Source organism: Athene cunicularia (genome assembly GCF_003259725.1).
Source record: "Athene cunicularia isolate RWA chromosome 2 unlocalized genomic scaffold, athCun1 chr2_part1, whole genome shotgun sequence".
In the NCBI taxonomy this organism is placed as follows: Eukaryota; Metazoa; Chordata; class Aves; order Strigiformes; family Strigidae; genus Athene; species Athene cunicularia.
This window is the reverse complement of record NW_020799095.1, coordinates 101,276,261-101,288,552: the sequence shown is the minus strand read 5'-3', so window position 1 is coordinate 101,288,552 and position 12,292 is coordinate 101,276,261. Positions and strand designations below refer to the sequence as shown.

The following is a 12,292-nucleotide window of genomic DNA, read 5'->3' as shown; positions in this document are numbered from 1 at the left end:
TTAAATTATCTAGTATTCCCTTACGTGTTAATCTCCAGTGAGTGCAGCCCATATCGACTTTCAATTTTGTACTTGTCAGGGTGGGTCTGTACATCAATGGGCACGTTGTTTTTGTACCTATAGAAAAACGAAGGAACAGTATGTCACAAACAGAAATGTATAATTATATACTTTAAAAGGTCAAGTGCTTGATGTTTGAAATATAACATCAGCTTCTGCATGTTTCTCCTAGATAAACTGTAGTCTAATTTCCTGCAAAGACATTACATATCTTTGGAAGCTTAACCTCTCTCTCTCTCTTTGACCCACCCCAGGTGCATTTTTTTTTCCAATTAAAAGGAGAAAACAGTCTTGATGGTACTACTACTACTACTACTACTACTACTTGTATTACTACTACTTGTAAAAGAACAGAGGAGTCACATGAGCAACATCTCAGAGTTTTGTGAACTGCAAACAATGGAAAATCTGTAGCATCCTTACCTACTAGGTATCATACACATTTTGTTTGGTTTGCATACTTGATCTACTTTTAAAACCTGCATTTTTACTTTCATAGCTAGGTTGGCAGAAGCTCTGATGGGGTTAGACTGGTAAAGAAAAGTTGTCTTGCCAGTAAAGTGCATTGCAGCGGGGGATCTGGTAAAAGCTGTGCTGCCAAAAACTTCTCTGCCTTTACAGGTATGACTGTAACTATGACTGTTTTCTGGTACAAGTATATCTTCAGGTAGGAAAATTCTGCTGTTCAAAATTCCCAGTAAATAATTTGAAGGAATGAACAAGTACTGATCAGTAGTGAGCTGGTACTGCTAATTTCGTAAGTTATATAAACAGCTTGAGACTCACAGAGGGAGACTTCAGAGGTTCATGATAAATTCTTCCTCACCACTTGCTGCGTAAAAAGTCACTCATTCTGGACAATACATGGTGTAACCAAGTAAATGCTCTAGTGAATCCTGTCTTAAGTAGGCACTAGTAATATGCAACAAACTGGCAATGGGATCCTGATAAAATTACATACTGAACTGTATTCAGTACACTTGGGATTGATTTGAGGGCTATAAAGAAAGAATGTTTCTTAAGAAAGTGTCTTCCTTTAACATAACTTTCCCTGTGCTCCATAAAGTTTGTATAAAAGGGAAGTGGAAATACAAATTACCACAGATAAAAGTATCTTTATCTCTTACTTTGATGTAGCTTAAATAAACCTTTCTCTTCATAACAGAGACCCATCCAAAGAGCTTTGCTTCTTCATTTCATATTTTACATTTTAAATCTTATGATTTTCAGGAACTGGTCTGGTGTCAGTGGCTTGCCTCACTTCACCAAACAAGTCAGTAATAATCAATTTTATTTTTACATATTTTTAATATGTCTCAAGATCAAGCTATATCTGCAGTAAATCTGAAAATTGCCTTTCAGCACTTTCAGTGTTGTGGAATAAAGAATATTACCCTGGCTACAAATATTTGGGCACAGTAATACACTGGGATTTGTCCAGGTGACAAAGTGAGCAAGGATCATAAATCCTAATGCTTTTCATCCTCATCTTCCTCTCAGCAAGACATCTATGAAAAGGGACTCAATGCAGGGCAATACTGTCTATTCTGGACTTCCAACTGTTGCAGAGATGCTTGACCTCATTACAGATCTCCTACTGCATTATCCTGACTTATAGCAAAAAATAATACATGGATTCGATATGAGTAATCCATTTGCCACCACTCTTAACCTCATCTGTGCGATGGTGACCCCCAGACTGATCTGCCTGGGAACATCTGAGCATCTTTACATTCCATGTAGTGTGTCAAATAGTTTAGAAATTAGAGTAATGCCATCAGTTCCTAGTATTTTCCAGGGAATATGAAATCCTGTGAAACAGGACTTGATTTCATAATCTCTTTAATTTTTCTTCAAAAGACTGGGAAATCCTTGGATCTTGTTGGCAGCAAAGGCATTTGGTAGCATGTGGTGCTGTGCAGAAACAAGCTTTAACTGAGTCATGCCAGCAGCAAGAAGTACTTTCACTTCTTTTGTCTTCATTATCAGGTTAGCAAAACATAATTGATTCAATTATTGTTTATTTATATTCATCTATGGAAAGAATAGGGCTCATGTGTTAGAAGGACCAGTTGTTATTTCTGGAAATGCAAATTCCAGAACCACCAAGTCATTAGCTAATGTTGGACTGCAACCTCCCACTGTCATTATGCACTGATAGTTTATGCTTTCTGCTACTGGTTTCAAATGTCCTGGGTTTTCCATATACTTTTTCCAAGGGAGTTGGAACAGCTGCATCAGACAGTAACGTTTTCTTTAGAGAAAGTTCATGAAGCTTTGTAATTTTTCAGGCATGGCATGAAAAAAAGGTCTTCATTGCTTATAAGAAGAACGACTGTTTGGAATACATGACTGACATTTCATTAGAAATGCTGAATGAAAACTGACAGATCCAGGTCAGCACTATGCTATATCTCAGAGAAAAGACACCTGCTGAAATGGCTGTGAACACTTTTTTACCACTAGTAGCCTGCGGCAAACTGAAATCCCTTTGGAATTCAGATGTATGGTAAAATGATGTATTAATTTCCACCATCCACATTTAGCACTTAGATGAAAGGCTGGTTCACAGTGAGAGCAAAGGCAGACAGCTGAAAGCTTGGTTTAACCATGTCAGGTTTTTGGGAGAGGGTGAATCTCAAAGTGAAAATGGTCCAGTTCTTGTGTAAGTGGTTAGGATTCAGGTTACAGAGCTGGGTTACAGCCATGAGAGTAGCTGATCATTCCTTATGTCCAGCTGAGACCAGACCTGAAAGGTTGGTCTGGAATCCTCTCTAGGAGGAATGTCAAAACAGGGCACTAGCAACCCTTACGTGATGGGAAAAATGTGTCTGTGCAGAGCCTGGCTATTGGTTTTCATAGTCTAAGGAGAAAGATCAAGTGACTTCGTGGGCACCAGCTCTGTTCTATTAATGTACTTGTTAGTAGCACTTTTTATCATGTCCTGAGATTAAGGTTTTTAAGATATAAATTAAGACAGAGTCCACGAAGCAATTCAAGTAGTAAATTGCAAAATACGAGTATTACTTGACATCACGACATAGTAGATGTTTACTGTTGTCTCCACAAATAGAATCTCCATAGGACTTATTCCTAATTAACGCTTAACGCTGAACACAGGCTTATTCTTTGTTCATTTTACAAACACATACATACATTTTATATAAACATTCCAGAAGAATATTCTAAATTAAATAATGAGCATCAAATTTCATTTTATGTTTGAAAAAAGTTATTACATAGTATCTTAACAACTTGATGGCATCTGTGTAGCATGAAACAGATAAGAAAGATCAGCTCAATAGATAGTGAGACAGTAAAGCTTCACAAGTCACTGTTAGTTAAGCTAAGTTCAATTCCAGTCAGGGTAAAGTTTAACTCAAAAGTCAAATTAGACCTTCATCTATGACTAAGAGCATATTTTGGAATTCTCACAGTAAAGATTTAGTCCAAAGACCATTCAAGTGAATAGAAGGTTTCCAATAGTCTCCAAAGTTTTCAGAAGACTTGTACAGTCCTGGATCTATCTGCAGTATTTCACTTTGAAAAATTATGTGTCTGCTATGAACACCCTGCATCATGAGACTTCAGTTTCATGGAGATTCAGTACTATAACTGCTCAGCAGCCAAGCAGCTAGTTCTTAACCAAAGCATGCTTTAATGCTTCAGGAAAATTAATGGCATTTGTAGACTAAACAGAAGTATTTGGAAAATATTATTTTAAAGATAGTATTGATGATAACTTAAACTGCTATTTTTCCTTCATCACTAGACAGAATATATTGGATGTCTCTATGAAAAAAACAAAAAAAACAAAAACCCCAAAATCTATGTATTCCTATTGCTACACAAAGTATTTTTTTGACTTTTTAATACTTTGCTTTCTTTTTGTACAAGGTGAATTTCAAGGTGTTTGACAGGCCTTTGTACCTGATTTTTTTACTGAACTTGTATCTTTCCAGAAAAAATACCATATTCACTGAGATGACTCCAGATATTGGTTATGTGGTGACTTTCAGTGCTAGAGATACAAACTTACCATGTAACACGGGGTGCTGGCCAGCCAGCCACAGAACAATGAAATCTGACATTTTGCTTTTCCCAGATAGTGTGGGAACGAGGCTCAATAACAAACTCAGGAGCATGCAAAAGTTTATCTTTGTTCAATTTCTTATGGAATGCCTGAGTGTCTTCTAGCTGAAAAAGAAACATTTGATTATAAACTTCAGCAGTTATAAGTGCAAATTATTAATACGCAAAACCCCCATATTTTTTTAAAGAGCAGTAAGAAAATATGCAATTTTTATTTAAAAATCCGGACAGACATACTTAATGTATTTATCTCATCTGGACACAGAAAACAAAATTTTCATCTTCAAGAAGTTCTCCTTCCCAAATAGCTAGATTTTTCTTTTCCTTAAAACTATTCTAAGTAAAATAATACAGAGCAAAAGGTAAAAGGTGAAGGTCTGAAACTCAGATGTCTTCTGTACTTTTGCTCTAATGCAAGATTGTATATGCCTAGATCATCTCTGGCAGACCTGCTCTCAAACGCTTCTTGCTGATGGGATCATTCATCCTCCCAGGGCAACTGTTTCAACTGCTTGGCTATCCACAGAGCTGGAAAAAAAATCCTAATATACTATAAATCTTGCTTTCTGAAAATCAAACTATTTATTTTCTGCCCTAACTTTCACATATATGGAGAATGACAGGTCCCTGCATTAAGGTTATTAAAAGAAGACAGCTTTCATAATCCTCTCAGTCTTTTAAAAACTGTGCAATACCAATTTTCCTTACAATTGTTGTTTCTCAGTTCTGGACAGGTTCTACTTGTCCTCGACATTCATAAGACAGTAACTACTCATTATCAGAAGTCCAACAGTCTCTGACACAATTAAATAATTGTCCCTATATTTTAATGACAATACTTTGTTAACACACTCAAGAATGGCATTTGTTTTTATATGACTGACAATAAATTGACTGACATTAAATTTGTGACCAGACTTCCAGATCCTCAGGTACTTCTACCTAGCCAGGCATTCCTCATTTACTTGTTCTTTTCTTTCAGTGTGTAGTAATTTCCATTGGTTGTTAACAAATTTTATCTTCACTGTTTCTCAATTTTTGAGATTATTTTGAATTCTTACCTTGTCCTTCAAAGTGTCTGCACCCTTTCCAGCCTCACATCATGAGGATATTTTATAAGTTTATCACCAAATCTTTTTCTCAAAACATTAATTTGCTAAATGAAACATATTTGCACTTGATATATTCTGCCAGTCTAGTCATAATAGGTTTGTATATTTTTCAAGAAGTTGCATAATAATATCAAAGTTACCCACAATTAGAGATTAAGTTCCAGATGTCTTTGGCAATCCCTTCACTAATTTACACCCTATGATTAAAACTCTGGGGTAAACACTTTGGACAAGCTTATTCTCAGGCCATAAAAATCCAGAAATTACCCCATCACCTTCTTATTGGCAAGATACATATATATCAGCACCTTTCCTCTCTGCCCAGCAACTGCCTCATCATTCAGGTGAAGGATGCTGTCCTATTTACCTAGGTGTGGGCATGACCAAAGAGTGTTCCCCTGCCCCATTCTCCCTCCCCTTCTCCCAGGACGACACGTTCCGGTGCCTACCTCAGGCATAGTGCCTCTTTTCTTATCCACCTGACATGAAGATAACAAGACTTTAAGTCATTGAAAAGGTTTCCATTGAAAGTACTTTGGATTTTTATTATCATTTTTGTGATTGCCCATAGTGTAAATCAGGGCCTTGTTGTGCTAGGCAGTTTACAAACACCAAACAAACAAAACCCATGCTGTTTATAGCCTAGGTGTTAGCTTCTACTCTTTTACCGTTTTCTTCAGGGCCACACGTTCAGCAGACTCCCGGATTGCTACTTTCCTTGATTTTTTTTCATGATGTTGCTCTTCAGAAGTTGACTTGGCCACCTTGCTGACACTAACTCCTTCACCTGTGGCAAAAAGGTTCCTCTTGGCAACATACGCAGCACTTTCTTTAATTCTTTCTTCTTCTGTGTCTGTGATCCCACTGATACTCACTTCTCTGAAAGAATTTTCAAAAAGCAGAATCCCATTGGAAAATGCTGAGAACATATTCCAATTATATTTTCCGTCAAATTAGCAAACTACAGTGGCTAACACTCTTACATATTTCTGCTATTATACTCTCATATGTATTCAAAGCAGAAACATGGAAGGATACTGCAGAATAACTATTGTACTGTCTAAAGTCATGGCTGCTTTCAGTGCCTCTCTGTATAAATATGCCATACACATTTTCAGTTTAGCCATTATCCTGCTGTGGTCTTATACCTCCATCACTATAAAGATGACTGTAAGGAATACCCACAGATCTCCAGTTATTGACTTACAGCTGCAGCATTCATCATCACACTATTAAAGGGGCAGGAGATAATTGTAGCTAATTGATAATTGTATAACATGTCCTCATTTGTGATTTATACAAAAAGCCACATTACTGTATATCACAAAAAGTTGTCTTTATTCATAGAAAATTCAGTCCTGTAATGTTTGAATGTAACTGTTCTTCCAAATGTTCTCAAGAAGATGATTAAGGATTTCCTTGAAACATCCTCCTCAGGCTTTCTACAGAGGTAAGATGCAAGGAATGGCTACTCTCAGTAGGTACAACCCTGTTTCCATATGCACAGTAGAAGTACCCTTGCAGTCATATTGTTTGGGCACTCTCAGAACATTATAGCTGCTATAGTAGTGTACGTACAATGAGAGTTCACTGACTTAAGGAGAAACGTTAACATCCTCCTGCTGAGTTTAGCTACTTTAGGGTAACATCAAATGGCATACTGAAAAGAGGTTCTGTGTAAGTTCTTGTTAAGTGCCATCTTGCAAGAACTATAGAGAAAGCAGCCTCTGTTTATTTCCAGAATGCACTTAAACACAGCCTTATTATCTTATCATAAAATTCTTACTACTGCTACAAAGCAAAAAAATTAGGAAGAATGATTTTTTTCTGTTTTCTTTAAAATTGCTAATATTATGCATTTGATAGCACATCTCAACACTCAAGAAAATTTGGATTCAAGCCCATAATTAACTGTCCAGCCCCTTATCTTTGAGCTAGAAGATCAGTTCAGAGTGAGATGCAAGACAGTCAAGCAGTGGCATGTGCTGTAAACTTAATTACGCATAAAGATTGCTCTAAAGACTACAATTAAACTTAATTAACAGCATAGAGCTTTGACCTCCCTCATGCGTTCAACTTGAACTTTCTGTTTCAGGCTGCTTTAACAGGATGATCCTTAAATGTATCAGTGGGATGATTGATTGCCCTCACTTAGGCACATCAGCTGCCCCACATATGTCTTTGGAAGGTGCAGATATATGGCAGAGATTTCTAAATACAATCTTAGAAACTCACTTTAATGAATATGAATGTAGCTGTCTACATTCAGTTTAAATGGATCAGTGGCATTTTCTTTCAAAGGCAAGCTGACATTATTTCCTCCTTAATTATAATAGTTATGATCTCAGCAAATTCACAGTATGGACCTGCTCCTCAAGGCATAAAGCATCTTCTGGGAGCTGATTTATATCCTCAGACTAATATAGGACTTGGCCTAGTAATCTGCAGTAGTGGTCCCCAGATGCTTTTGATCAACCGTATTAAATATTTAGATTTGCTAATCATTTCTTCCTGTTATAATCTTCCCAGATCAAAGAGAAACATGTTCCCTGAAATGATGAATGCATCAGAAACAGCACACAGTACCATTTAAGAATTTATTCTGCAGGGGTTTCAGTAGAAAACATTTTTCAAACAGATACAACAGGATCAAACCCCAAATGGCACACACAAAATATTATTTAAAGGGTATCTGCCAACTGCAGTCTTTTATCATAGGCTTATTAGTGGTTGCAAATAGATCCACAAGACACATCCAGTACCTTTAGCACCTATGGTATAAAATCAAGCTCTGGGTATTTTATTATCTAGAATACTGGCTGGCTGTCCTTAATTTTATCTTGCAATGATTAGGCTAGGTGTTTAAAAACAGTTGTGAAGTGATTAATCTGAGCAAGGTGTTTTTTTACAGCAGAACCTGAGAGCTCCAAAATAGAACCAAATAATGGAAATGGTGACATGGCACTGAAGGTCATCCAGCAGTACAAGCAACAGCTCCAATGAACCCACAGAAAGCTGACCTTTATAAATAACTATTCCTTGTAAAAGCTATCTGCCCATGGGAAACAACACATCAATTTCAGAGGGGAATTTGGGAATGACATAGAACATGCACATGGTTTGATGGGCTTCAGCTGTTATCTTTCAAACAAAAATAAACATCTGACAGGAATGTGGCATGCAAATTGCATAGTCTTGGCATGTGATCATGAACATGATGCCAACAGAAAAAAAGCCTAAAACAGATACCCCAACCAGTTCATGCCATGTTGAGTTGGGCACCTAACAATCATCATATGCCCTTTGTATATTTTTTAACTAATAAACCACCCCTATTTGGGTCATTTCATGGCACAAAAGCGCACACAACTTCCTGAGTTGCCATATACAAAAAGTAAGATCGATACTGACAACACGAAGAAGAAGAATAGTAACAATGATGTAAGAATCCACCAGTATCTTTTAATATAGTACTGAACAGACACAAACAGATGAAGATACACACCATCACACTGAGTTAGATATTACTGTATGCATTTTACAAAAAAGTAAAATAAGAAAAGATGATTTGTTAGGATTTCTTAAGACAACATGATGTGATAATATCACAGGGGCCTGTAAAAAAGCTAAGATCATCATCCAGGAGTACTAGCCATCGGTCATGATTTTCAACTATTGACCAACACTATAAATTTACTTTTGTAGACTTAAGACACAATAAAGAGGGAGGATATTTGTGCTTGAGGGCATAGGAGACAGGTGATGGTGAGCTGCAAATCTACTGCTACGTAAGCAGAAACACTGGGTGAGATGCAAAGGTAGTGGAAAACCTTGAAAATATGTTACTGCCAGTTTTGTGTGAGACATATTTATGTGTTTCTGTCACAGAAGATTTAGCTGAAACTCCAGAACGATGGTTTAAAGAGGCAACGGTGTGTGCTTCTGATTGTTGGTTGGATCAAAGAGTAGTGAATCCGACACAGAGATGTACAAGGGGTGAGGAAAAAATTACTCTGGGATAGTGGGAGGGAATTAATAAAAACCCAAACTGCTGGTCTCATCACAAAAGCATCACAAATGCTCAAAAGCCAAAGCAATAGCATCTCCCACTGACAAGGCGGAACTTAGTTTCACATGAAAGCACAAGTCTGGACACAAAGCAGAAGTGCCATTGGGTGTTGATTAAGCAGTAGACAGAAAAGTGCTGGCTCCCAGAACCTTGGAAGTGTCCCATGAAAAATGTTGTGCCGCAGAAAAAAAACAAGTTGAAGGAAGATTTCTGTTCAACTGCAGGTGGGCAAGGAATTTTTCTCCTGGCCTCCAGTCAGGAACCAGCATGTGTTAATCTGAACAAGTGACTATGCTCGAACTGCCAAAGACTCCTAATAAAATCAGTATGCCATACCCCAAAAAGGGCAGGGGAGCCTCCTTGCTCATGTTGGTTCTGGCTTCCACATAAAGTTCACATTCAGCTTTACTGAGAACATTGCTGCAGTAAAATGTATTACATCAGTAGTAACCATGCAATAAATACCACCAACACGTGAGATCAGCATGAATCATTACGATGGATTTGAGAAGGTATTTGGTTTAATTCCAGGTTTTCCTTGTGCCAGGACAAAACATTATCACATCATTTCATTGTTTCCATATTTAATGCTTGGTAAGAGATGTTGAATTACAGAACAAGTCTTCAAACCAAAAGAATAAGCTAAATAACATTGACAAGATGCTTGTCTGGTTCCCAATAATCAGGGTTATAATTTTATCTTAATTTTATAGAAAGTGGCCCTGGCAATGTGTTCAAAACAAACTCCAGACACCTAGGTTCATTTGTCCTGGCTCTGGATGATCAACGTCTGATTTTCTGCCAGTCAGATATGACTTGTCTTTGTCTTTTTATCATTCATGTGAAGTGCAAACAATCACCTTGAGATCCATTAGTGTAAAAAAAGATTAATGGATTTGTTATTATACTTGTTAATAAAATGTCAGAAAAAAAGATATAAAACAAAAGTAAAAAGAACATACCGTCCTGTGAATATGGGTACTGAGTAGTCTATGGCTTTGTTCTCTTTGTCCTCAGATACCAAATTCTGTTTTGCTCTCTTTGCTTTGGGACTCATCTTATAGGATTGATCTTCAATCATTAAATTGGAATCTTTCAGTCTGAAATAAAAATAATATTGTTAAACTCAGAAAAAAAAAAGCTGTTAAGAAACTCTCCAAAATAAAAAAGTATTAAAAGTTTTTGCTCTCTTGTTTGATAAGCAAGAAAATATAATTTTTAAGAGTCACCGCTTCAGAGTTATTAAACACATAACTAAATGCACTTTTGACAAACTCATCATTACAAATAAAACATTGGTGCCCCTTGATATAAAACTTAGAGAGAATAAGCAATATACCTGATAACAATGCACATTTAATAGCTTCTTGATTTGGGACTTGGAGAGTTTGCATACCCAGTTTTGGTAGATCTTGAAGTCACTGAGACCACTCAGTAATCCTGAAGATTGTATTTGAACTCATAACCTCTACTTTACCAAAATTTACTGTCCTGAAATTGTCTGGTCCCCAACCAAAATGTTGGTGTGCAAATATATCCAAAGTAATAATGCATTTAAGTCTCTCTACAGAAATTGTAGGTCACATATTGCTCAGAAACCAGTGTTGCCATGCCCACTGCTTTCCCATAATACCCCAGTCCATTGAAAGTGGAAAGCTGAGTGAAGTAATGCTATTTAACATAGCACAGATAAATGATGAGTGGAAAGAAAGAAGAGCAAACCACACAGAAGGCTTCCCTCCATGCCAGCCTAAGAGGGATTCTGAAAATTGTGAAGCATATTTGAGGCAGTCATGTTGGGTTCATTTTTAACATGGTTACCGGTTGTGTTAACAAAGCTCCAAATACCTCCTTCCTCCTTTCCCAGTACAACACATCTCTAACTCCCAGATCCATGCAGTATCCTAATTATAGCTGTCAGCCTTTTATAAATCCCCGAAGTACCTATTCATCTCTGTCTCAACATCACCAAGGGAAATCATATGTGAATCTGCTTCTGGTTCGGAGATTCATCTACACAGCAGAAGCTTACCACTTACATGCACAGACTGAGGAGAATTAAGGCACATGCTTTCTCAGCAATGCTCGTTAGCCCAGACAAGTACTTCTAACGTGGCTAACCTGCTTCCCATACCCTGGGTAGCTTACACTGGTGGCTCTATGCAGCATGCTGTACACATATAATCAAAACTCATGCTAGCATGGGGCCTCTGAGAATGTTACACATGTATAAGATTACAGATATATGCTTGGGCTAATGTTTCCCTTAGGCTGCAGCCCTGCAGAAGTACCAAGCTCCAGAGGTGCTACCAACACAAGTCATACCAAGAAGAGTGATTGATTTCCAAAATACATGTTGATTTAGCCATGTGAGGGCTAGAACTGGGTCCAGTTTCACTCTCCTATCTTTCTTTCCTTTGTTTCTTTGTGCCTGTTCCTTTGCTCAGACTGAGTTCTCTCCCTACCCAATGCCTGTTAAATCAGTCTCCTGTTCTCTAGCTCTATTAATGTCTTTTTTACTGTCATGTCTTCTTCTCCATCTAATTTCTTGCCCGAACTTCACATCCCCTCCTACATCTGCTTTCCAGCCCTCATCTCTTTGCCTTGCCACTCCCAGCACCATCAGTAAGAGTTTCCCCTCCCTTCTGATTGGTGCCCATCTCATCAGACTTGGCTGTATTTGGCTCACCCAGCATCGCAGTGAGGCAGCCCTCTCCTCTGTGCTCCCCAGATGCCCACTTTATAACCACTGTCACCAACCCTACAGCACCACTGCTGAGAAATGCTTGGTCCAGGGGATAAAACTGTGCACCAGTTCCTCCTTCCTCCTCCCCCTGTATCCTGGTTTCCATGCAAAAAAAAACCGCAGCCAGAGAGCAGCTGTGGCACACACCGCAGGAGCGGGGCCAAGGGTTTACCACGTCAGGCACCACTGGGTGAGCCAAGGCACAGACCAAGT

The 12,292-nt window shown here is 37.9% G+C and overlaps 1 protein-coding gene across 2 annotated transcripts in view; it reads right to left on the bottom strand.

The window, feature by feature from the left end:
• MYOM1 (myomesin 1) overlaps positions 1-12,292 on the bottom strand; it is a 75,836-nt gene that overhangs the window by 52,060 nt on the left and 11,484 nt on the right. Inside the window, exons 2-6 of one of the 2 annotated variants that reach the window (XM_026842308.1) lie at positions 11,484-11,491; positions 10,296-10,433; positions 5,933-6,143; positions 4,100-4,257; positions 25-117 (exon numbers count right to left, since the gene is read on the bottom strand). In XM_026842308.1, the coding sequence (XP_026698109.1) occupies positions 25-117; positions 4,100-4,257; positions 5,933-6,143; positions 10,296-10,433; positions 11,484-11,491 (608 nt within the window). The remainder of the gene's footprint in view (positions 1-24; positions 118-4,099; positions 4,258-5,932; positions 6,144-10,295; positions 10,434-11,483; positions 11,492-12,292) is intronic. The other variant, XM_026842307.1, reaches the window with a different exon arrangement.